Source organism: Schistocerca americana, chromosome 11 (genome assembly GCF_021461395.2).
Source record: "Schistocerca americana isolate TAMUIC-IGC-003095 chromosome 11, iqSchAmer2.1, whole genome shotgun sequence".
In the NCBI taxonomy this organism is placed as follows: domain Eukaryota; kingdom Metazoa; phylum Arthropoda; class Insecta; order Orthoptera; family Acrididae; genus Schistocerca; species Schistocerca americana.
This window is the reverse complement of record NC_060129.1, coordinates 56,333,841-56,357,179: the sequence shown is the minus strand read 5'-3', so window position 1 is coordinate 56,357,179 and position 23,339 is coordinate 56,333,841. Positions and strand designations below refer to the sequence as shown.

Below are 23,339 nucleotides of genomic sequence, written 5' to 3'. Positions count from 1 at the left end.
TTGTGTACAATATCATCATCTTCATCAGTGAAGCCAATTTCCGATTCAACTTTGGAATTCTCTAAGAGATGTAACACTTCTCCATCAGAAAGTCCACGTTGACGATACATGTTCGAAAACGTGTTTCACGGGCAAAGACTGCCTGAGTGACACAACATAAGCTGTGGCCGACTGGAATGTACACGTTCCAAGTTGCAACAATGAGGGGCAACTTCTCTGACTTACAGCTCACTGTTTCCACTCTATTGTTGGATAATTTACTTATATACGGGATAAATTACAGTGCATTCAAATTGACCCCTTCCACCGTTCTAGGTATACTGAATGAAATGAAGATAAAAATTAAAATATTTTGTAAATACTAAAACATCTTCAGAGAGAGGAGAAAAAAATTAGAGGAAGTCATATAATTTCATTAACGAAGTAAACAAATTGGAATATTACCATCAACAAAACCGTATGACAGGGATCATTTTGGCCCCTTCCGCCGTTCTAGCGTTAGTTATACTGCAAGTAAAACAGTGCTTCACATGTGAAGATGACAGTACTCCACTGTTTTTCACGTCAACGTAGTCTTGGGAGCTGGGTGGGAAAACTATAGGCCCTCCCAGTACCTTAATGATCTTATTGAACGCATTGCCAGTGTAAGGGGCTGGTTCAGTTGTCTTGCTCGGTCCTTTGTCGTATGGACGCTGGCAGCTGCTATGCTCTAGATGTACGCCTGTATACTGCAAGCCAATGTACCATGTGTTTCAGAGGGTGCACAGGCAGCAATGAGGGGCATTTTTTTCTGGGGTCACATTACATTGTCTGTAGCTGTAGTGCCTTACACTAGGTTATTGACAGAGGACAGCTAAGTTTCTCCGTATTGTCAGTATAGAGTAAAATGGGTCCATGTGACATGTGTCGATATTTCCTCAATCAAATGTTTTCAGTAACTTTTCAAAGCCACTTCATTTCTATATTCATGTGCTGATCATGTGACATTCTTGAGTAGGACAGCTTTGAAAGACGTAAGTTTGTATTTAAATGACAATTTTTCTATTTCATTTTAGTGACACCTCGATCAGTAGGCATATCAATAGATATTCATTCGTTTAGTGCTCAAAACTATTTAGGTATTTTGATAATATGGGCCACAAAACCTTGATTTCAAATTCATTAAATGCTTCTAAAATTACTGCATATTTTTCTCTTTTGTAGACTATATCGTACAGCGAGCGCTCTTTGATTCTATTGGAACAAAGTTACAAATATAGAAAGTAGAAACATAGCACTCTTTGTCAAAACTTGGTTTCTTAATGAAACAACACAAGCACTTGGGCCCCATAACAACATAATACATTCCATGCACTGGTAACATACCAAAGGAGGTCAGTCAGAAGAATATAATAAGTTTTTTCTGTCCGTCTTTCAAGATCTCAACCTGAGGAGACATATTGTGAACAAAAGCGTCATACACAAAGACACTAAAGCTGACAACAGCCGGGAGAACAGTGTGCTCTTCCACATCAACATCCAGTGACACCTTTCGGTGGAGCATAGTGTAACAGTCGGTTGGTGCCGTTAGGCCTTCCAAGGCCTGTATGGAAAATTTGAGTATATTTGTTTGTTTCCAATTATGGTACTAACATACCCAGTGTTAAACTCAGCTGGAACATGGTTCTCAAGGATAATTGATTTTACTTCAACAAGGCGTGGGGACCCACACTTTAGACATGAAAGTCTCAAAACTGTAACATCAATGACACAGTCTGAGGCTGAAACATATCATGATGAACGACAAAGTGGCTACATGCATGTATGTGCTTTGTGACATCCTGACACACTGTTCTACCGGCTGTTGTCAGTTCTTGTGACCTTGTTTCCAGTAGCCCCTCACTTGGTGTGCACCCCATTCCAGTCCTCCCAGCAATGAAAAATCTCTTACAGTACTGGGATCAAACCTGGGTCCTCTACATCGCTGTTGATGTAGGCATATGAGTACACAGACATGGATATTAGCATAAAAAGAGGTTTTGGGCAGAGATTTAGGTTTAGAATGGTTTCTTGTCCTTAGCGTCAGTTGCATCACCTCATTGCAGAAGAAACATAGACAGAAAAATAAAGTGATAACTTTAACAAATTATCACTGTAAATCGTAACCATCACAACATCGTCGCACCACAGCCCCTTTTACTTGGTTTCGACTTGACCAGGTTAGCAGAAAATGTCACCAAGGGCTGACATAAGAAGCCTTAGACAAGTGATGCAGATGCGACCCAGCGAGGCATACTTACACAAGAAGCCAACAGTAGCCTATACTGATATATCAAGAGGTGCTGCCTGGCCCTCACACTGGGGCAAGGTAATTACATATCTGGCCAGGAAGCCCACAGCTGGTGCTGAAGCCCACTGACACAGCAAAAGCACAGGAGCTGACTGTGACAGTGCTGACATTGATTGGGACACTGGGTCACTTCTGTGGCCTAAGTGATGGTTTGGCAAAACAGTGGTGGGTCTGAACCACCGCACGTTGCACCGCTTTCAGCTATGCAGTGAGTGCCACCACCTGCAGGCAGTTACGAGAGATACTCCACGCCAGTCGTTGGCCTGGGAAGAACCATCCAGCTGCTGCTGCTATTAGACACCACCTTCTGCTAGCTGTGGAGCTATATGCAGGACTTGGGCCTGATGCCGCTCGATGGCCAACTGATACCTTCTAGCCAAGGGATCTCCTTTCAGTCGGCTTCTACTGACTTCAGTGTGTCTACTGGGGGGCTCATGTTTGTCACCTGGGCTGAGCCACCACCTGAGTTGTGTGAGTACATCCTGATATTTTAGGCTCACCCCCGCAAACCACTGCCACTGCACCCTCCACAGGGGTCCTTGGTTCAACTCTGCATGTTCAACTACTTCCCAATGTGACTCACATCTGCAGACCCTGCCATAGCGACGTCCCGATTACCTGGCTGGAGTGCTGGCAATATAACTTCGCCTCAGCTGCCGCCTCAGCTCGATGTGGACATGCCAAATAGTGTCTGTTCCACGAGGCTGCGTGCTGAGTTCAGCAGACGTCTCTTACTGGGACCAGCCGGTGACTTGCGGTACACTGTACTTCCGCCAAGGGTTAAACACACTTGTGTAATTGCTGTTTTTATGACTTTCTGTTTCCATGAACCTGCTGTCTTGATAATCGACATTCAGCACTGTCACACTCCTTTCTTCCAGGAATGTGAGTTCTGCGAGGTTCGCAGGACAGCTGCTGTGAAGTTTGGAAGGTAAGACCCCGAGGTACCTTCAGAATTGAAGCTGACTCTTGCTTGGGTAAGTCACTTGGTAGAATACTTGCCCACGAAAGACAAAGATACCGAGTTCGCGTCTCGGTCCGGCACACAGTTTAAATCTGACAAGAAGTTTCATAGGAGTTTTAGGAGGTTGTGTTGCTTAGACTCGTCCAATGCAGGCCAGTGGAGTTCGTCTACCTCGGTGTAAGACAATCCATCATAGGTCGTTGCGTGAGTTAGTCACTCAGTATCTTTGATGAGGAGGACTGCCAAGGTTCCCTGCGTCTCCTTAGGCGGATTCCAACTGCCATCTCGTCCATTAGCAGTGGTGTGTGCAGAACAGACAAGACAATTTGCTTTTGCTGTAAATCCACAAACATGACAACTCTACCAGGGCACCTATACTCTACAGCAGCGATTCACAAGCGGTCAGTCGCTTCCTCTAGGGGGCTGTCGTAACTCTAGATGGGCAGTGCGAGCTTATTGAAAACAAAATATCAACTCAAAAATATATTAACTTACTATAAGGGGTGGAAGCAAAATATGTTCTGACATAATAAAAACTGAAATCCACATTACATTAATACACACCTGCAGAAAACGGCGGACAAGTTCATGGCACCTCCATCGGTAATGCTGTAATTCAGCATGGTGTTGGCCCACCCTTAGCCTCTATGACAGCTTCCACTCTCGCAGGCATACGATCAATCAGATGCTGGAAGGTTTCTTGGAGAATGGCAGCTCATTCTTCAAGGAGTGCTGCACTGAGGAGAGGTATCGATGTCGGTCGGTGAGGGCTGGCAAGAAGTTGGCGTTCCAAAACGTCCCAGAGGTGTTCTATAGGATTCAGATCAGGACTCTGTGCAGGCCAGTCCGTTACAGCGATGTTATTGTCGTGTAACCACTCCGCCAAAGGCCGTGCATTATGAACAGATGCCTCATTGTGTCGAAACATGCAGTCGCCATCCACGAATTGCTCTTCAACATTGGGAAGCAAGAAGTTGCTTAAAACATCAATGTAGGCCTGTTCTGTGATAGTGCCACGCAAAAACAACAAGGGGTGCAAGCCCCCTCCATGAAAAACTCGACCACACCATAACACCACCGCCTCGGAATATTACTGTTGGCACTACACACGCTGGCAGATGACGTTCACCGGGCATTCGCCATACCCACACCCTGCCATCGGATCGCCACATTGTGCACCGTGATTCGTCACTTCATGCAGTGCTCTCCACTGTTCAGCAGTACAATGTTTACGCTCGTTACACCAAGCGAGACGTCGTTTGGCATATACCAGCGTGATGTGTGGCTCATGAGCAGCTGTTCGACCATGGAATCCAAGTTTTCTCACCTCCCGCCTAACTGTCATAGTACTTGCAGTGGATCCTGATGTAGTCTGGAATTCCTGTGCGATGGTCTGGATAGATGTCAGCCTCTGTCAGTCAACAGACGAGGTCGGCCTGTGCGCTTTTCTGCTGTACGTGTCCCTTCACGTTTCCACTTCACTATCACATCAAAGTCCGTGAGTTCTGTGGGGCGCCCCATTCTGTTCTCTCACAATATCTAATGGCTACTGATGTCGTTAATATGTAGTACCTGGCAGTAGGTGGCATTACAATGCACCTAATTTGAAAAAATATGTTTTGGGGGATTTCCGGATACCTTTCATCACATAGTGTATAATGCACTTATAAATGGTTTGTGTCAGAAGTTTTACTTCTAAGCACCACATTCAAAATACGTTTAGTAGTTACTAATGACTCGCATAGGCCTGGTTCTGTCAGAGACAGCAAAGGACTTGGAAAGCAGTGGAACGGAATGGACAGTGTCTTGAGAGGAGGATATAAGATGAACATCAACAAAAGCAAAACGAGGATAATGGAATGTAGTCAAATTAAATCGGGTGATGCTGAGGGAATTAGATTAGGAAATGAGACACTTCAAGTAGTAAAGGAGTTTTGCTATTTAGGGAGTAAAATAACTGATGATGGCCGAAGTAGAGAGGATATAAAATGTAGACTGGCAATGGCAAGGAAATCGTTTCTGAAGAAGAGAAATTTGTTAACATCGAGTATAGATTTAAGTGTCAGGAAGTCGTTTCTGAAAGTATTTGTATGGAGTGTAGCCATGTATGGAAGTGAAACATGGACGATAACCAGTTTGGACAAGAAGAGAATAGAAGCTTTCGAAATGTGGTGCTACAGAAGAATGCTGAAGATAAGGTGGGTAGATCACGTAACTAATGAGGAGGTATTGAATAGGATTGGGGAGAAGAGAAGTTTGTGGCACAACTTGACTAGAAGAAGGGATCGGTTGGTAGGACATGTTTTGAGGCATCAAGGGATCACAAATTTAGCATTGGAGGTCAGCGTGGAGGGTAAAAATCGTAGAGGGAGACCAAGAGATGAATACACTAAGCAGACTCAGAAGGATGTAGGTTGCAGTAGGTACTGGGAGATGAAGAAGCTTGCACAGGATAGAGTAGCATGGAGAGCTGCATCAAACCAGTCTCAGGACTGAAGACCACCACAACAACAACAGGCCTGGCTTGCGCAGCAGAGTCTTTCGAAGGCAGCAGCCATGATACTTAGCCTCTGCACTACGCACTGCCCTGACGTAATCCAGCCACTTTCCATGCACTGCTTGTAAGGCAAGGAGGAACGGAGGTCCATCGATTCTGGGTTTGTTAACGTAGTGGATCAGCGCTGCTAAATAGCAATGAATTTACATATCCTTGCTAATATGTAGGGTTCGTGCCTTTGTGACTTCCGTGTAAAATACTCAAAATACATTGTGTATCGTTATCTTCTGAGGAAGAAGGGTGGGGGAGGGGGATGAAAGTTGCCACCGAAAATTGGTTCAGGATCACTGAAAAGTTGAGAAATGCTCCTCTACAGGTCTGTTTCCTTTGCTCTCTCCAGCGCTTATTGGGCATGTAACTCATGTATAAATAGTAGGACTTACCCATAATTTGTTCGGAATACATTTGATATTCTGAATATAGTTTGTATTTTACACTGATGGCGTGAATCAGGTCCTAGACTTTCAGGTCTCTGTATAACTAGTAATTATTCTTAAATGTTTTCTTAAAATTCGATACATGCGGTTTCTGGAGAGAAGCATGTTTCATTGGGCCACTCAACCTTCTTAAATTCCTTCTCTTCTTTTTCTTCTTTTACCTGGCCTTATCTGGTGTCCCTTGGATGGGTCCCTCCCCCCTCCCCTATAACGGTGGGTTCGGTAACCCTCCCATCTACTTCTAGCGTTATCCCATGTGAAAGTGTAAGAACAGGTTTTGAAATGTTTGTGAATCATATGTTCGGGACGTGCCTGCCAACCCAGTGTTCACGTAATCGGACGTCGGAAACCGCCTAAAAGCCACCACATCCAGATAGGCTAGCACACTAGCCCTCGCCGTTTATCTGCTGGGCGAATTCGGTATGGGACCAGCGTGCCTCTGCGAATCCTGGAAACAATGTACTAAGTTCTGCTGTCTGGACGTGTGCTTAACCGTCTGAATGAGTCACTTTTACCTGAATTATACGATTCTCATTAAATACTTTGGCATGACAATAGAATTCAACTTCTCAAGAGTCTGAGACATTGCACTGGGATACCAGTCTTCATGAGCCTTGCATTTACTTTTTAAACTGAATTTTGCATGCTGCGTTGCTCCTTTTTCTCGGGTAACTATATTGGACTTGCATTATGCTTCCTGGAGTCGTTAATCTTCAATAAAATTTCCCATTTAAAAAAAGGACCACCTAATATTTGTAATAGGTTAGGTTAGGTTAGTGTTTAACGTCCCGTCGACAACGAGGTCATTAGAGACGGAGCGCCAGCTCGGGTGAGGGAAGGATTGGGAAGGAAATCGACCGTGCCCTTTCAAAGGAACCATCCCGGCATTTGCCTGAAACGATTTAGGGAAATCACGGAAAACCTAAATCAGGATGGCTGGAGACGGGATTGAACCGTCGTCCTCCCGAATGCGAGTCCAGTGTGTTACCACTGCGCCACCCCGCTCGGTAATATTTGTAATAGCCCGCCTGTACTTTAACCAGATTCGTTGGACTAGATGTATTCAGTTCCTATTTTTTGTTAGCAGATTTAACGTCAGTGAAAAAAATTAAATACTTTTTTCATTGTAATTCTTTCTATTTTTCAGCTTCTACCCCACCAGTAAATCTGAGAATAATCAACGCAACAGAGAACAGCATGTTGGTGGAGTGGGGCATGCCTGATAACATCAATGGACAGCTGAGATCTTTTATCATAATTGTTGAACAGATTGACACACAAGTTAATTCTAATGAATGTTGTGATGATATCCCATTGCAAGATTATCGTGTGTCTTCAGAGGAGCCGTCTTACCAATATGAGGTATATGGACGAATGTTACAACCTATTTCATACAAGTCTTTAAGTTATGGTCTCTTAAAGGAATAGGGAATAGGGAGCAATCTCTTACTAACTAAAATAATTGACGAATACTTTAGGAATAGGGAATTGCCTCTTACTAACTACTAACTAGTTACTAACTTACTCAAGTAAGAAAATAAAATTTCACAATACAAAAGACACAATTTCAGATCTCTTGGTCAATAGGAAATGACAGTGTAGAGAGGGTAGAGTCCCTCAAACCGTTAAGTGAAAACAACATCACGTGAGCTAGTTCTCACTACTGGACGACTTTGTTATTTATGTGTCTATTGGTTACATCCCGAACAAAGCCACAAAGTTTCAAGCGCTCCTAAAGAGCAGTGGAACTCACGAAACGCTAGGTATAGAAAACTTTCTCTAATTTACAGCAATGCTATTTCTAGAGTAAATCTAATCGTATATCCAAAAGAAACTGGATATAATGCATCCATCACAGTAGATAAAAAATGTTTGTCCTTTGAGACAGACATTGAAGCTGCATTTGAGACTGTTTGTGCAAAACACAGTACCATCAGTCGGCGCAGGCGGACAGATGGCTCCTTCTACAGCCAACTAGACATCCTCATGTGTAGCCAAAACGTTAAATGAAAAGCCCACGTCACAAGAATGCGTGTTCCCCAGTCACATTCTCATCACTGAAGGACTATTTTTTCATCCAACATTTGATTACGATGATTTCAATAAGTGGACATCCTAATAAACCTAGATGATTAATTTGAAAGTTACTTGGAACACATACTTGGGTAGCGCTTCATGATGGAAATGTATGAGGGTCGTTTGAAATGTTCTAGCAATATATCCTCATATGTAACCAAACCTTTAATGAAAAGCCCACGTCACTAGAATGTATGTTCCCCAGTCATACTCTCATCACTGAAGGACTCTTTTGTTATCCAACATTTGGTTAGGATGATTTCAATAAGTGGACATCCTAATAACCTAGGTGATTAATTTGAAAGTTACTTAGAACACATACTTTGTTAGCGCCTCATGATGAAAATGGAAGAGGATCATTTGAAAAGTTCTAGGAATATATCCTCATATGTAACCAAAACGTTTAATGAAAACCCCACGTCACTAGAGTGCATGTTCCCCAGTCATACTCTCATCACTGAAGGACTCTTTTGTTATCCAACATTTGGTTAGGATGATTTCAATAAGTGGACATCCTAATAACGTAGGTGATTGACTTGAAAGTTACTTAGAACACATATATCGGTAGTGCCTCATGATGGAAATGGAAGAGGATCGTTTGAAAAGTTCTAGGAATATATCCTCATATGTAGCCAAAACGTTCAATGAAAAACATACGTAACTAGAATGTATGTTCCCCAGTCATATTCTCATCACTGAAGGTCTATTTTGTTATCCAACATTTGGTTAGGATGAATTCAATAAGTGGACATCTTAATAACCTAGGTGATTAATTTGAAAGTTACTTGGAACACATACTTCGGTAGCGCCTCATGATTGAAATGGAAGAGGATCGTTTGAAAAGTTGTAGGAATAAATCCTCATATGTAGCCAAAACGTTTAATGGAAAACCCACGTCACTAGAACGTATGTTCCCCAGTCAAACTCTCATCACTGAAGGACTCTTTTGTTATCCAACATTTGGTTAGGATGATTTCAATAAGTGGACATCCTAATAACCTAGGCGAATAATTTTAAAGTTAATTAGAACACATACTTTGTTAGCGCCTCATGATGGAAATGGAAGAGGATCGTTTGAATAGTTCTAGGAATATATCCACGTATGTAGCCAAAACGTTTAATGAGAAACATATGTAACTAGAATGTATGTTCCCCAGTCATATTCTCATCACCGAAGGACTATTTTGTCATCCAACATTTGGTTAGGATGATTTCAATTAGTGGACATCCTAATAACCTAGGTGATTAATTTGAAAGTTACTTAGAACACATACTTTAGTAGCGCCTAATGACTGAAATGTATGAGGGTCGTTTGAAGAGTCTCGGAATACATCCTCATGTGTAGCCAAAACGTTTAATGAGAAACCCACTTCATAGAATGTATTTTCCCCAGTAATGCTCTCATCACTGAAGGACTCTTTTGTCATCCAACATTTGGTTAGGATGATTTCAATAAGTGGACATCTTAATAACCTAGGTGATTTATTTGAAAGTTACTTAGAACACATACTTTTGTAGCGCCACATGATGAAAATGTATGAGGGTGGTTTGTGAAGTTCTTGGAATCATCACGAGAGGTCAGTGCTAGCACAACGAGTTGTTCAGGTGATATTCATTGGACTGTAGCGTGTAAACACGTGCCACGTCAGTGCTCTCGAAAGAGATGTGTGGCGGTGAAGTGGCACTGTTGTTGTTCCCACGTAGTGATTTGCGAAGATGGTAAAATCGAAATTCGAGCAGTGATTAAGTACTTCGTAAAGAAAGGTATGAAAGCAAAGAGCATTCGTGCTGGTTTACAGAATACACTGGGGGATTCTGCTCCTTTACACTGAACTGCTTCCAATTGGAGAAATGCATTTAAACATTTTCGGTAGAGCTTTGATGATGATCGGCACAGTGGTCTGCCAAGATGTGTCACTACACCAGAAATCATTGCGAAAGTGCACTAAATATTCACGGAGGATCGCCGATTGAAAGTGCGAGAAACTGCTCTTGCTTGTCAGACATCATGTGAAATAGTATATCCCATTTTAACTGAAGAATTAGAAATAAAAAAGTTATCTGCAAGATGGGTGCCGCGAATCTTGACGCTGGATCAAAAACGCGTGAGAATGGACATATATGAGCAATGTTTGGCCAGTTTCAGGAGAAACGAACAAGATTTTTTGGGCCGGTTTGTGAACACAGATTAAACTTCGATGCACTACTAAACCCCAGAGACAAAACAACAGTCAAAGCAGTGGAAACATGCTGATTCTCCTCCACCAAAGAAAGCAAAGACAATTCCTTTGGTGGGAAAGGTCATGGCATCAGTGTTCTGGGATGCGAAGGGGATTCTGTTTGTATATTAACTCCCCACTGTGCAACCAATTACTGGAAAATACTATGCTAACCTCCTGGGAAAATTGCAACAAAATATAAGCGATAAAAGGCCACGTTTAGCAAGGAAGAGTGTCATCTTCCATCGAGACAATGCACGCCCGCACACATGTGCCGTCATCATGAAAAAATTACGCGAACTAAGGTACGAATTGTTGCCACACCCGCCTTATTCACCTGATATGGTTCCGTCAGACTTCCATCTCTTCCCAAAACTGCAAAACTTTCTTGGTGGACGAAGGTTCACTTCGACCGAAGAACTGATAGCCAGAGTTGACATCTATTTTGCAGGCCTGGAGGAAACTCATTTTAGAGATGGGAACAAGGCACTGTCACATCGTTGGACCAAGTGAATTAATCTTCAAAAAGACTACATTCAAAAATAAAATAGTTTCAGTGATGTAAGTATTTTTTTCCTATTCCGTTCTGAGAACTTTTCAAACCCCCCTCCTATTACCTCTAATGGCAACAAGTAGAGCAGACCATTTAGATGATTTCTGTCTTGAGACTAGTGCCAGTGACTGTTAGGTAGTTCGTAATTAGAGAGTTCAACAAAGAGATACAAGAAGATTTATATATTTAGTAAAGTAGATAAAGTGGCAACAGTGTCATACCTCGAAGGAGAACTGGAAACATTTGGCTCTGCGCAGGAACATGTAAAAGAAATATGGCTTAGCTGTAGGAAAATTGCTTACCAAGCACTACATAGATATGTATCTAACGTAACAGTTTACGATGGGAAGACCCTTCATGCTATATAGCAGCCATAACGAAACTGACTACTGCACATTAGATGAAATATAAAGTACAGCACTGTAGATAGACATTATAAATGAAACGTGTGATTATATGTAAAAGCTGTCAGTGACATCCACAATATTGTTCAGACAATTGTGAATGACACAGTAACTGAAGGTAAAGGTAGCGAAGCAAAATCAGAAGTGCTAATTGCGTTGACAAAAGTTGCCTTAACTGTGAAAAATTCATGAGTACTGTCCCAGTTTAATTTTATCGCCACTGCAAAGATGATGGATACCCATACAGATATTGGTAAGTATTGTTGGGGAATAGCTGATGTCGTCAGATTTGAACAACTCCTCATGATCTGATGGTATCCCTATAAGAATCCGTTCAAATTTGCCGCTAAGTTACTCTCTCGTTTAACCATAGCACGAGGGTAAGTCAATTATTATCCGCAAAGTAGTTATAAAATTTTATTGTAATCAAATAGGAAACTTACAAGAACATCATTTTTAGACATCGTAGTACAAGCTTCCTGATGCTCGCATAAAAGAAGGTTCTCGGTTGAGCTGCAACCCAGAAATGCTACGATTCTTCCACTACTTCGTCCGAGACAAATCGACGGCCCTTTAATGCCTGTTTGAGTGGACCAAACAAGTGATAGTCAGAAGGGACAAGATCGCGACTATATGGAGGATGATCCAGTACTTGAAATTTGAGTTTCTGGAGCGTTTCAGCAGTGTGGGCAGCAGTATGCGACGGACATTGTCGTGCAACAACACAACACCTTGTGACAGCAATCCTCGGCGTTTGCTTCGAATTGCGGGCTTTAGCCTGGCTGTAACGATCCCACTGGTGCGTCCCAAGAAATAGTAAGTATAATTTTTCCTGCGGTCGGTTGGGTCTTTTTGTTGCACAGCGAATTTGGATGTTTCCGTTCTATACTCGGCCATCTACTCTCCGACTCGTGATGATAGATCCATTTTTCGTTACCAGTAATGATCGTGTCTAAGAAGTTGTCCCCTTCATTACCATATCGATCCAGATATCCAAGCGCGTTTTGTTTATGCAACTGTGTGAGTTGTTTTGGGACCCAAACCTTATGAAACCCAAGTCTATTGTGGACGATTTCGTGGGCAGAACTGTGACTAATTTGCAGATGATGTGCCACTCGTCAATTGTTAACCGCTTGCCTAAGAGAATCATTTCACGGGAACGCTCAGTGGTCTCTTCATTTGTGGCGGTAAACGGTCGTCCGGCTCCTTCATCGTGTGTAACACTTGTGCGACCATTTCGGGATTTTTCAATCCATTCTTAGACACTCTGTTGTGGCAAAACACTGTTCCTGTACTGTACCGAAAGTCTTCGATGAGTTTCGGCCCCTGACACGACTTCCGATCACAAGAGACGGATCACTGAATGTTGCTCTCCTTTATGCAAATAGACTGTGGAGCAGCCATGATTAACAGCACGGCAGCGATAACGAAACTAACATAGCAGCTTGAAAATTATAGTAAGCAAAGCATGCTTTATCAACATAAAACGACACTAGCAAGGAAAGAAACAAAATTATAACTAAATTTCAGATAATAATTGACTTACCCTCATGTACGGTATACCCAGTGAACAAAAAGTGTGCCCAGATGGAGCGAAGCACAAGCCACACTTGTCTAGAAGCAGCTGCCTGAAGTGGTCCAAGAAACCTTCGTCCAGTATCTTCGAGACCCGTCCGTTGTAAAATCTTATAACAAATTCTGAGCCCAATGACCTCCATCATACCAACCAGAGAACATCGGTCGAACCCAATTCACCTGTTTCCAGCATAACAGGCGGAAAGTCAGGGATGAAAGCAGTCATGTGGATGCTACAAGGGTCACTCCAAAAGAAATGCACACAATTTTTTTTTCAAAATCTATATTTTATTCTACATGTTTGAAAGTATTGCAGTGTATAGATACATGCTTTAGGAAAAATATTTAATTTGTCCACATAATTTCCATCCCTCTCAACTGCCTTACGGCATCTTTGAACCAGGGCCTGTATACCCGCACGGTAAGATTCTGGACCAACCTGTTGGAGACACTGTTTGGCAGCGTGCACAAGGGAACCATCACCTTCAAACCTTGTTCCACGAAGAGAGTCTTTCAGTTTCCCAAAGAGATGATAGTCACACGGAGCCAGGTCAGGACTGTAAGGAGGGTGTTTCGGTGTTGTCCATCCGAGTTTTGTGATCGCTTCCACGGTTTTTTCACTGACATGTGGACATGCATTGTCCTGCAACAGCAAAATATCCTGCTTTTGCCGATGTGGTCGAACGCGACTCAGTCGAGCTTGAAGTTCCTTCAGTGTCGTCACATATGCATCAAAATTTACAGTGGTTCCACTTGGCATGATGTCCACAAGCAGGAGTCCTTCGGAATCGAAAAACACCGTAGCCCTAACTTTTCTAGCAGAAGGTGTGGTTTTGAATTTTTTTCTTGGGTGTCTTCGTGTCTGGTGAAAACTGATGGAGCCATGTTTCATCACCTGTCACAATTCTTCCAAAAAATTCATTTCCACCATTCTCGTACTGTTCCAAAAGTTCGCTGGATAACGTTCTTCTTGTTTCTTTGTGAGCCACTGTCAACATCCTAGGAACCCACCTGGTACAAACCTTCTTTAACGGCAACACTTTCAGTATTCTGCAAACACTTCCTTCCCCTATCCCAACGTAGCGTGACAATTCGTTCACTGTGATGCGTCTGTCAGCAGTCTCCAATTCGTTAACTCTCTGCACATTGTCTGGAGTGTGTGCAGTACGAGGCCTGCCGCTGCGAGGACAATCCTCAATATTGCCATGCCCGCTTTCATCACGTAACCTGCTTGCCCACTGATTAACTGTACTGCCATCGACAGCAGCATCTCCATACACCTTTTTCGACCTCTTGTGGATGTTTCCCACTGTCTCGTTTTCACAGCACAGGGATTCTATGACAGCACGTTGCTTCTGACGAACGTCAAGTGTAGCACCTATTTTGAAGACATGCTGTGACGGCGCCACTCACGGAAACAGGTTGAACTAAGTTTGAAAACAAGTGGCAAGGATGTATCTACACACTATAAAACTTTCACACATGCAGAATGAAAACTGTATTTTTACAAAAATTGTGTGCATTTTTTTTGGAGTGACCGTCGTATATCTCTACACATCAAAAAACCTTTGACTCAGTACTCCGCCGACGTTTATTAACAAATGTACGATAGCTTAAAACGATATTTGTCCCCTGGCTCAATAGCGACAAGTCAGCTGTTTATTCTCCTCGGCAGCTGTGGCTTGAAACTGCTCTGCAGCGTCACAGGTTCATCCACTGACCGTCAAAAATTACTGCTTGGCATTTTCCGTCGATACGTCTATGAACATCAATTTGTGACTAATTTGCATGACTCCTACGTAGTGTGTCATTTTCTATTGTCTAAGATAATTTTCTGTGCTAGCATGTCATTGTTGGATGATTTTTTTTTTTTTTTTGAAACCCAAACATCTTAGACCCTCGTGTGAAGGGCTATTCATAACTGTAAGTTAATATCTCTCTATATTACTGCCGATAACGGAAGGTGTACTGGTGACTGCAAGAAAACTGACAGATTACCGTGTGGCGCTTTGGGATAATAAACCGTGTAGTGATGACTGCAACAAAATTGAAAGATTATTGTGTGGTACCTTGGGATGATAAACTGTGTACTGGTGGCTGCAACAAAATTCACAGATTATTGTGTGGTACCTTGGGATGCCCCCCCCCCCCCCCCCCCCATGAACCACGGACCTTTGTGTTGCTGGGGAGGCTTGCGTGCCTCAGCGATACAGATGGCTGTACCGTAGGTGCAACCACAACGGAGGGGTATCTGTTGAGAGGCCAGACAAACGTGTGGTTCCTGAAGAGGGGCAGCAGCCTTTTCAGTAGTTGCAGGGGCAACAGTCTGGATGATTAACTGATCTGGCCTTGTAACACTAACGAAAATAGCCTTGCTGTTCTGGCACTGCGAACAGCTGAAAGCAAGGGGAAACTACAGTCGTAATTTTTCCCGAGGGCATGCACCTTTACTGTATGATTAAATGATGATGGCGTCCTCTTGGGTAAAATATTCCGGAGGTAAAATAGTCCCCCATTCGGATCTCCGGGCGGGGACTACTCAAGAGGATATCGTTATCAGGAGAAAGAAAACTGGCGTTCTACGGATCGGAGCGTGGAATGTCAGACCCTTAATCGGGCAGGTAGACTAGAAAATTTGAAATGGGAAATGGATAGGTTAAAGTTAGATATAGTGGGAATTAGTGAAGTTCGGTGGCAGGAGGAACAAGACTTCTAGTCAGGTGAATACAGGGTTATAAATACAAAATCAAATAGGGGTAATGCAGGAGTAGGTTTAATAATGAATAAAAAAATAGGAGTATGGGTAAGCTACTACAAACAGCATAGTGAACGCATTATTGTGGCCAAGATAGACACGAAGCCCACGCCTACTACAGTAGTACAAGTTTATATGCCAAGTAGCTCTGCAGATGACGAAGAAATTGATGAAATGTATGAGGAGATAAAAGAAATTATTCAAATAGTGAAGGAAGACGAAAATGTAATAGTCATTGGTGACGGGATTTCAAGCGTAGGAAAAGGGAGAGAAGGAAACATAGTAGGTGAATATGGATTGGGGCTAAGAAATGAAAGAGGAAGCCGTCTGGTAGAATTTTGCGCAGAGCATAACTTAATCATAGCTAACAGTTGGTTTAAGAAGCATGAAAGAAGGTTGTATACATGGAAGAACCCTGGAGATACTAAAAGGTATCAGATAGATTATATAATGGTAAGACAGAGATTTAGGAACCAGGTTTTAAATTGTAAGACATTTCCAGGGGCAGATGTGGACTCTGACCACAATCTATTGGTTATGACCTGTAGATTAAAACTGAAGAAACTGCAAAACGGTGGGAATTTAAGGAGATGGGACCTGGATAAACTACAAGAACAAGAGGTTGCACAGAGTTTCAGGGACAGCATAAGGGAACAGTTGACAGGAATGGGGGAAAGAAATACAGTAGAAGAAGAATGAGTAGCTTTGAGGGATGAAGTAGTGAAGGCAGCAGAGGAACAAGTAGGTAAAAAGGCGAGGGCTAGTAGAAATCCCTGGGAAACAAAAGATATATTGAATTTAATTGATGAAAGGAGAAAATATAAAAATGCAGTAAATGAAGCAGGCGAAAAGGAATACAAACGTCTCAAAAATGAGATTGACAGGAAGTGCAAAATGGCTAAGCAGAGATGGCTAGAGGACAAATGTGAGGATGTAGAGGCTTATCTCACTAGGGGTAAGACAGATACTGCGTATAGGAAAATTAAAAAGACCTTTGAAGAAAAGAGAATGACTTGTACGAATATCAAGAGGTCAGATGGAAACCCAGTTCTACGCAAAGAGTGGAAAGCAGAAAGGTGGAAGGAGTATGTAGAGGGTCTATACAAGGGCGATGTTCTTGAGGACAATATTATGGAAATGGAAGAGGATGTACACTACTGGAAATTGAAATAAGAACACCGTGAATTCATTGTCCCAGGAAGGGGAAACTTTATTGACACATTCCTGGGGTCAGATACATCACATGATCACACTGACAGAACCACAGGCACATAGACACAGGCAACAGAGCATGCACAATGTCGGCACTAGTACAGTGTATATCCACCTTTCGCAGCAATGCAGGCTGCTATTCTCCCATGGAGACGATCGTAGAGATGCTGGATGTAGTCCTGTGGAACGGCTTGCCATGCCATTTCCACCTGGCGCCTCAGTTGGACCAGCGTTCGTGCTGGACGTGCAGACCGCGTGAGACGACGCTTCATCCAGTCCCAAACATGCTCAATGGGGGACAGATCCGGAGATCTTGCTGGCCAGGGTAGTTGACTTACACCTTCTAGAGCACGTTGGGTGGCACGGCATACATGCGGACGTGCATTGTCCTGTTGGAACAGCAAGTTCCCTTGCCGGTCTAGGAATGGTAGAACGATGGGTTCGATGACGGTTTGGATGTACCGTGCACAACTCAGTGTCCCCTCGACGATCACCAGTGGTGTACGGCCAGTGTAGGAGATCGCTCCCCACACCATGATGCCGGGTGTTGGCCCTGTGTGCCTCGGTCGTATGCAGTCCTGATTGTGGCGCTCACCTGCACGGCGCCAAACACGCATTCGACCATCATTGGCACCAAGGCAGAAGCGACTCTCATCGCTGAAGACGACACGTCTCCATTCGTCCCTCCATTCACGCCTGTCGCGACACCACTGGAGGTGGGCTGCACGATGTTGGGGCGTGAGCGGAAGACGGCCTAACGGTGTGCGGGACCGTAGCCCAGCTTCATGGAGACGGTTGCGAATGGTCCTCGCCGATACCCCAGGAGCAACAGTGTCCCTAATTTGCTGGGAAGTGGCGGTGCGGTCCCCTACGGCACTGTGTAGGATCCTACGGTCTTGGCGTGCATCCGTGCGTCGCTGCGGTCCGGTCCCAGGTCGACGGGCACGTGCACCTTCCGCCGACCACTAGCGACAACATCGATGTACTGTGGAGACCTCACGCCCCACGTGTTGAGCAATTCGGCGGTACGTCCACCCGGCCTCCCGCATGCCCACTATACGCCCTCGCTCAAAGTCCGTCAACTGTACATACGGTTCACGTCCACGCTGTCGCGGCATGCTACCAGTGTTAAAGACTCCGATGGAGCTCCGTATGCCACGGCAAACTGGCTGACACTGACGGCGGCGGTGCACAAATGCTGCGCAGCTAGCGCCATTCGACAGCCAACACCGCGGTTCCTGGTGTGTCCGCTGTGCCGTGCGTGTGATCATTGCTTGTACAGCCCTCTCGCAGTGTCCGGAGCAAGTATGGTGGGTCTGACACACCGGTGTCAATGTGTTCTTTTTTCCATTTCCAGGGGTGTAGATGAAGATGAAATGGGAGATACGATACTGCGTGAAGAGTTTGACAGAGCACTGAAAGACCTGAGTCGAAACAAGTCCCCCGGAGTAGACAACATTCCATTAGAACTACTGACAGCCTTGGGAGAGCCAGTCCTGACAAACCTCTACCATCTGGTGAGCAAGATGTATGAGACAAGCGAAATACCTCCAGACTTCAAGAAGAATGTAATAATTCCAATCCCAAAGAAAGCAGGTGTTCACAGATGTAAAAATTACCGAACTATTAGTTTTATAAGTCACAGCTGCAAAATACTAACGCGAATTCTTTACAGACGAATGGAAAAACTGATAGAAGCCGACCTCGGGGAAGATCAGATTGGATTCCATAGAAATGTTGGAACACGTGAGGCAATACTGAGCCTGCGACTTATCTTAGAAGAAAGATTAAGGAAAGACAAACCTACGTTTCTATTATTTGTAGACTTAGAGAAAGCTTTTGACAATGTTGATTGGAATACTCACTTTCAAATTCTGAAGGTGGCAGGGGTAAAATACAGGGAGCGAAAGGCTACTTACAGACTGTACAGAAGGCAGATGGCAGTTATAAGAGTCGAGGGGTATGAAAGGGAAGCAGTGGTTGGGAAGGGAGTGAGACAGGGTTGTAGCCTATACCCAATGTTATTCAATCTGTATATTGAGCAAGCAATAAAGGAATCAAAAGAAAAGTATGAAGTAGGAATTAAAACCCATGGAGAAGAAATAAAAATTTTGAGGTTCGCTGATGACATTGTAATTCTGTCAGAGTCAGCAAAGGACTTGGAAGAGCAGTTGAGCGAAATGGACAGTGTCTTGAAAGGAGGGTATAAGATGAACATCAACAAAAGGAAAACTAGGATAATGGAATGTAGTCTAATTAAGTTGGGTGATGCTGAGGGAATTAGATTAGGAAATGAGATACTTAAAGTAGTAAAGGAGTTTTGCTATTTGGGGAGCAAAATAACTGATCATGGTTGAAGTAGAGAGGATATAAAATGTAGAATAGCTATGGCAAGGAAAGCGTTTCTGAAGAAGAAAAATTTGTTAACATCGAGTGTAGAGTTAAATGCCAGGAAGTCGTTTCTGAAAGTATTTGTATGGAGTGTAGCCATGTATGGAAGTGAAACGTGGACGATAAATAGTTTAGACAAGAAGAGAATAGAAGCTTTCGAAATGTGGTGCTACAGAAGAATGCTGACGATTAGATGGTTAGATCACATAACTAATGAGGAGTATTGAATAGAATTGGGGAGAAGAGGAGCTTGTGGCACAACTTGACTAGAAGAAGGGATCGGTTGGCAGGACATGTTCTGAGACATCGAGGGATCACCAATTTAGTATTGCAGGGCAGCGTGGAGGGTAAAAATCGTAGAGGGAGACCAAGGAATGGATACACTAAGAAGATTCAGAAGGATGTAGGCTGCAGTAGTTGGAGATGAAGAAGCTTGCACAGGATAGAGTAGCATGGAGAGCTGCATCAAACCAGTCTCAGGACTGAAGACCACAACAACAACAACCTTAGAATGATAAACTGTGTACTGGTGACTGCAAAAAAATGGACAGATTATTGTGAGGCACTACGGGATAATAAATTGTGATGCCTCTGACAAAATTGACAGATTATTGCATGGTACTATGGGAAAACGCGTTTGACATCGTCTAATAGGAGAAGAAATTTGATAACTTGTAACTTAATCGTACTTTATGGCATTTCGACATTTCCTACACTTATCCATTTATCCGAATACTCTTTATCTATGAGATATCTGTACTTGCCAGGAAGGAAATTTTACCATTGGTCTGTCAAATTCACATACGGAAGAAATTGCACTCGTAGAGTGGATCCGGTAACAGTTGATGAAATATGTATAGAAGCAGTAAGAGTATTAGCTCCTAAAAGTAACATAACTGTGGGCGAGAAGAATGCTCCTAAACACCTTGATGAGGACAACAGTATTATCATTCTCCCTCCTGACAACGGCAATGAAACAGTTTTGGAATTTGGCCCACTATCACAGTAAGGTTATTGATTTATTATTTCTTCAGACATACAGGAAGTGGATTAATTGACCTAGTGATTGCCCGCGAAAGGCAAAGGTCCCGAGTTCGAGTCTCGGTCGGGCATACAGTTTTAATCTGCCAGGAAGTTTCATATCAGCGCACACTCCGCTGCAGAGTGAAAATCTCATTCTGTAGAAATGATTTGTTTTCGTGAGCATGTCAATGGTTTTAATCCAAATATTCAATTCAGTGTGGAGTAGGAGGTAGATGGATGGGTTCTGGAAAGAAGATGGAATCATGGCTCACACTGTAAAATGAAATTGTATGTCCATCGACCGTTCCTACCCTGGGATTGAAACCATCATCCACGACAAAAAGCGATGTTTTACAGAAACGTCGGTGGATAGAGCGAGGAACATCTGTGAACCAGATCTGCTGGAAACATCATTTTAGTATCTCACCAATGCATTCCTAAATAACGAATATCCGTATGCAGAAATAACAAAGACGTTAGGATAGACATGAGAAGGTCATAACGAAGTACAGGTGTCTGCGTAGTTCAAGGTTTTCCTGATGTTCGTAAAATACATTACTGACGGCACAGGAAAGATGGTGAGTAAATGAAATATCGCTGTAATCTGCAAATCCATCCGGAAGATACAGGAACACCTTAATTCGGCCAAGGGTGCTCCCAAACCGCTGAAAAAAGCCGGAGTTTGCAGGATACTGCGCAGTTGTGGAGACGTATACTTTGGCACAACTAAAAGATCGGTCAGAAAGCAGCTACAACCTCACCTAAGCAATTGTAGAAGGGGAGAAACTGTCATAGCAGCTCTTATGGAACATGCTTTGTGACAAGGAGACCACGGGACTCGTTTTGGTAACACCCAAGTACTGGCAGCCACAAGCAAATATTATGAAACACCGTAAAGAAACCCCATAGAAATCACTAGACATGCTAATAATTTTCAGCAGTAAGAGGCCGCTGTGAAACTAAACGCTCCCTTGATTCCGGTGCAGAAGAAGATGCTTACCATGGGGTGCTAGTAACAACGGACACTGGCCGAATACAAATGGGGTATTCAAAACATATAACGTCATGAGTCTGCCTGGGAGCAAATGGAGACGAAATTTTGCATCAATTAGTAGTGAGGACAAGCCTCGTGTTGATATTTCCTAAGAAACTTTCATCCCCCTAACCTGTTTCTTTACATCTAACTGACAAGTCAAATACCAGTTTTCATAGATTTAGCTATAAATATTTGTTAATATTATAAATATTTTCATCCCCCAAGGGAATGAATTTACTAAAACAGTGAAACACGTTACTTTATATATACAACACAAAATCCATTTTCAAATTTTCATAATTTCGCTTTGAAAACGTTTTCATAATGAAATAATATCACAAAACATTACATCCTCTATTTCACTACCTTGGGGGGTCAAATTTCCAAAAACACTGAATCACGTACTATTTTCATTTTTAACTGAAAGATCAAATACCACTTTTCATACCAGTTGCTTTGCACATGTTTTAATAGTTCCTTACTTATTATTCATATGCAAAACAACTTTCGCCCCTATTTTACCCCCTTGCCATTTAACTTCCAAAAATTCTGAAGTTAGTACTTTTTAATTCTCTCTGGGAAAATAAATCATAGCTCGATCTTTAAAATTGCCTTAATGGCGACACATTTTCAAAAAGTTTTTCCTTCCCTGTTTCACCCATATAGGGGTTAAATTTCCAAAAACAGTGAATTCCTATTTCTCTCATTTGTAACTGAGAAGTCAAACAGCAGTTTTCCTACATTTTGCTTTAAAATGCTTTCACAACGAAATATTTTCATAAAACATTTCACCTCCCTATTTCACCCTCTTAGGGACTCAATTTCCAAAAACAGTGACATGCATATTTTTTTGTTTCTAACAGAGGAGCCAAACACAGGTTTTCATAGAATTAGCTACAAGAATGTTAGCATAATAAGATATTTCCACTATCATCCCTTATTCCACCCGCATACCAGTTGAATTTCCTAAAACAGTGATACATGTAGTTTTTTGTCTACCCAAGAAGTCAAATGCAAATTTTCATGAATTTAGCTTGGAGAGTGTGTCCATAATGAAATATTTCATGAAACTCTTTGGTTGCTATTTCAAACCCTATAGGGGTCAAAATTCCAGAAACACTTTTTTACTTGTAACCACGATGTTAAATACCAGTGTGCATAGATGTAGCTTTAAAAACACTTTAGTAGTTCTTTTACAACTATTTATTTTCAAAAAGTAATTCACCTAGCATTTCAACCCCATATGTGGTTACATTTTCAATAATGCTAACAAACGTATTTCTTTATTTCTGACCAAGAAACCGAATACCAATTTTCATAGATCTGGCCTCAAAATTGCGTTAATAGAAAATATTTTCAAAAACCTATCTGTCCCTTTTTCACTCCCTTAGTAGTGGAAATTCGAAAAATACCTTCTTAAGCGATGTCTACAGTAAAAAATCATAATCCTCTATAAATTTCAAGTTTCTATCGTTAGAGGCTTGGTCTGTTCGATAATGAGTCAGTGAGTGAGTGGGCCAGACGAAACATGGCCCTTTATATACAGAGGTTAGACGAATATTATTACAGTAACTGTGATCAGTTTGTGACCTCTCATTATAAAAGTGACACATTACCACATAAACTGTTGACAGAATTCATGAGTGCGATAGCGTCTGATTTTACAGTATGACGTAGTTGCATTTAAATTACATTAAAAATGTCCAGACAAGAAAATGAACCCTCGTGCCCTCTAGATACTTGTTTTTAGATCAAAAAGTCTTACATTTTATATTCACACTCCCACAGCAATTTAATACAACTTTTGT

General features: G+C 42.5%; 1 protein-coding gene across 1 annotated transcript in view; it reads left to right on the top strand.

Moving 5' to 3' along the window:
• Positions 1-23,339, top strand: part of LOC124553686 (phosphatidylinositol phosphatase PTPRQ-like) — a 418,566-nt gene that overhangs the window by 376,203 nt on the left and 19,024 nt on the right. Inside the window, exon 18 of the mRNA XM_047127584.1 lies at positions 7,435-7,649. Within this exon, the coding sequence (XP_046983540.1) occupies positions 7,435-7,649 (215 nt within the window). The remainder of the gene's footprint in view (positions 1-7,434; positions 7,650-23,339) is intronic.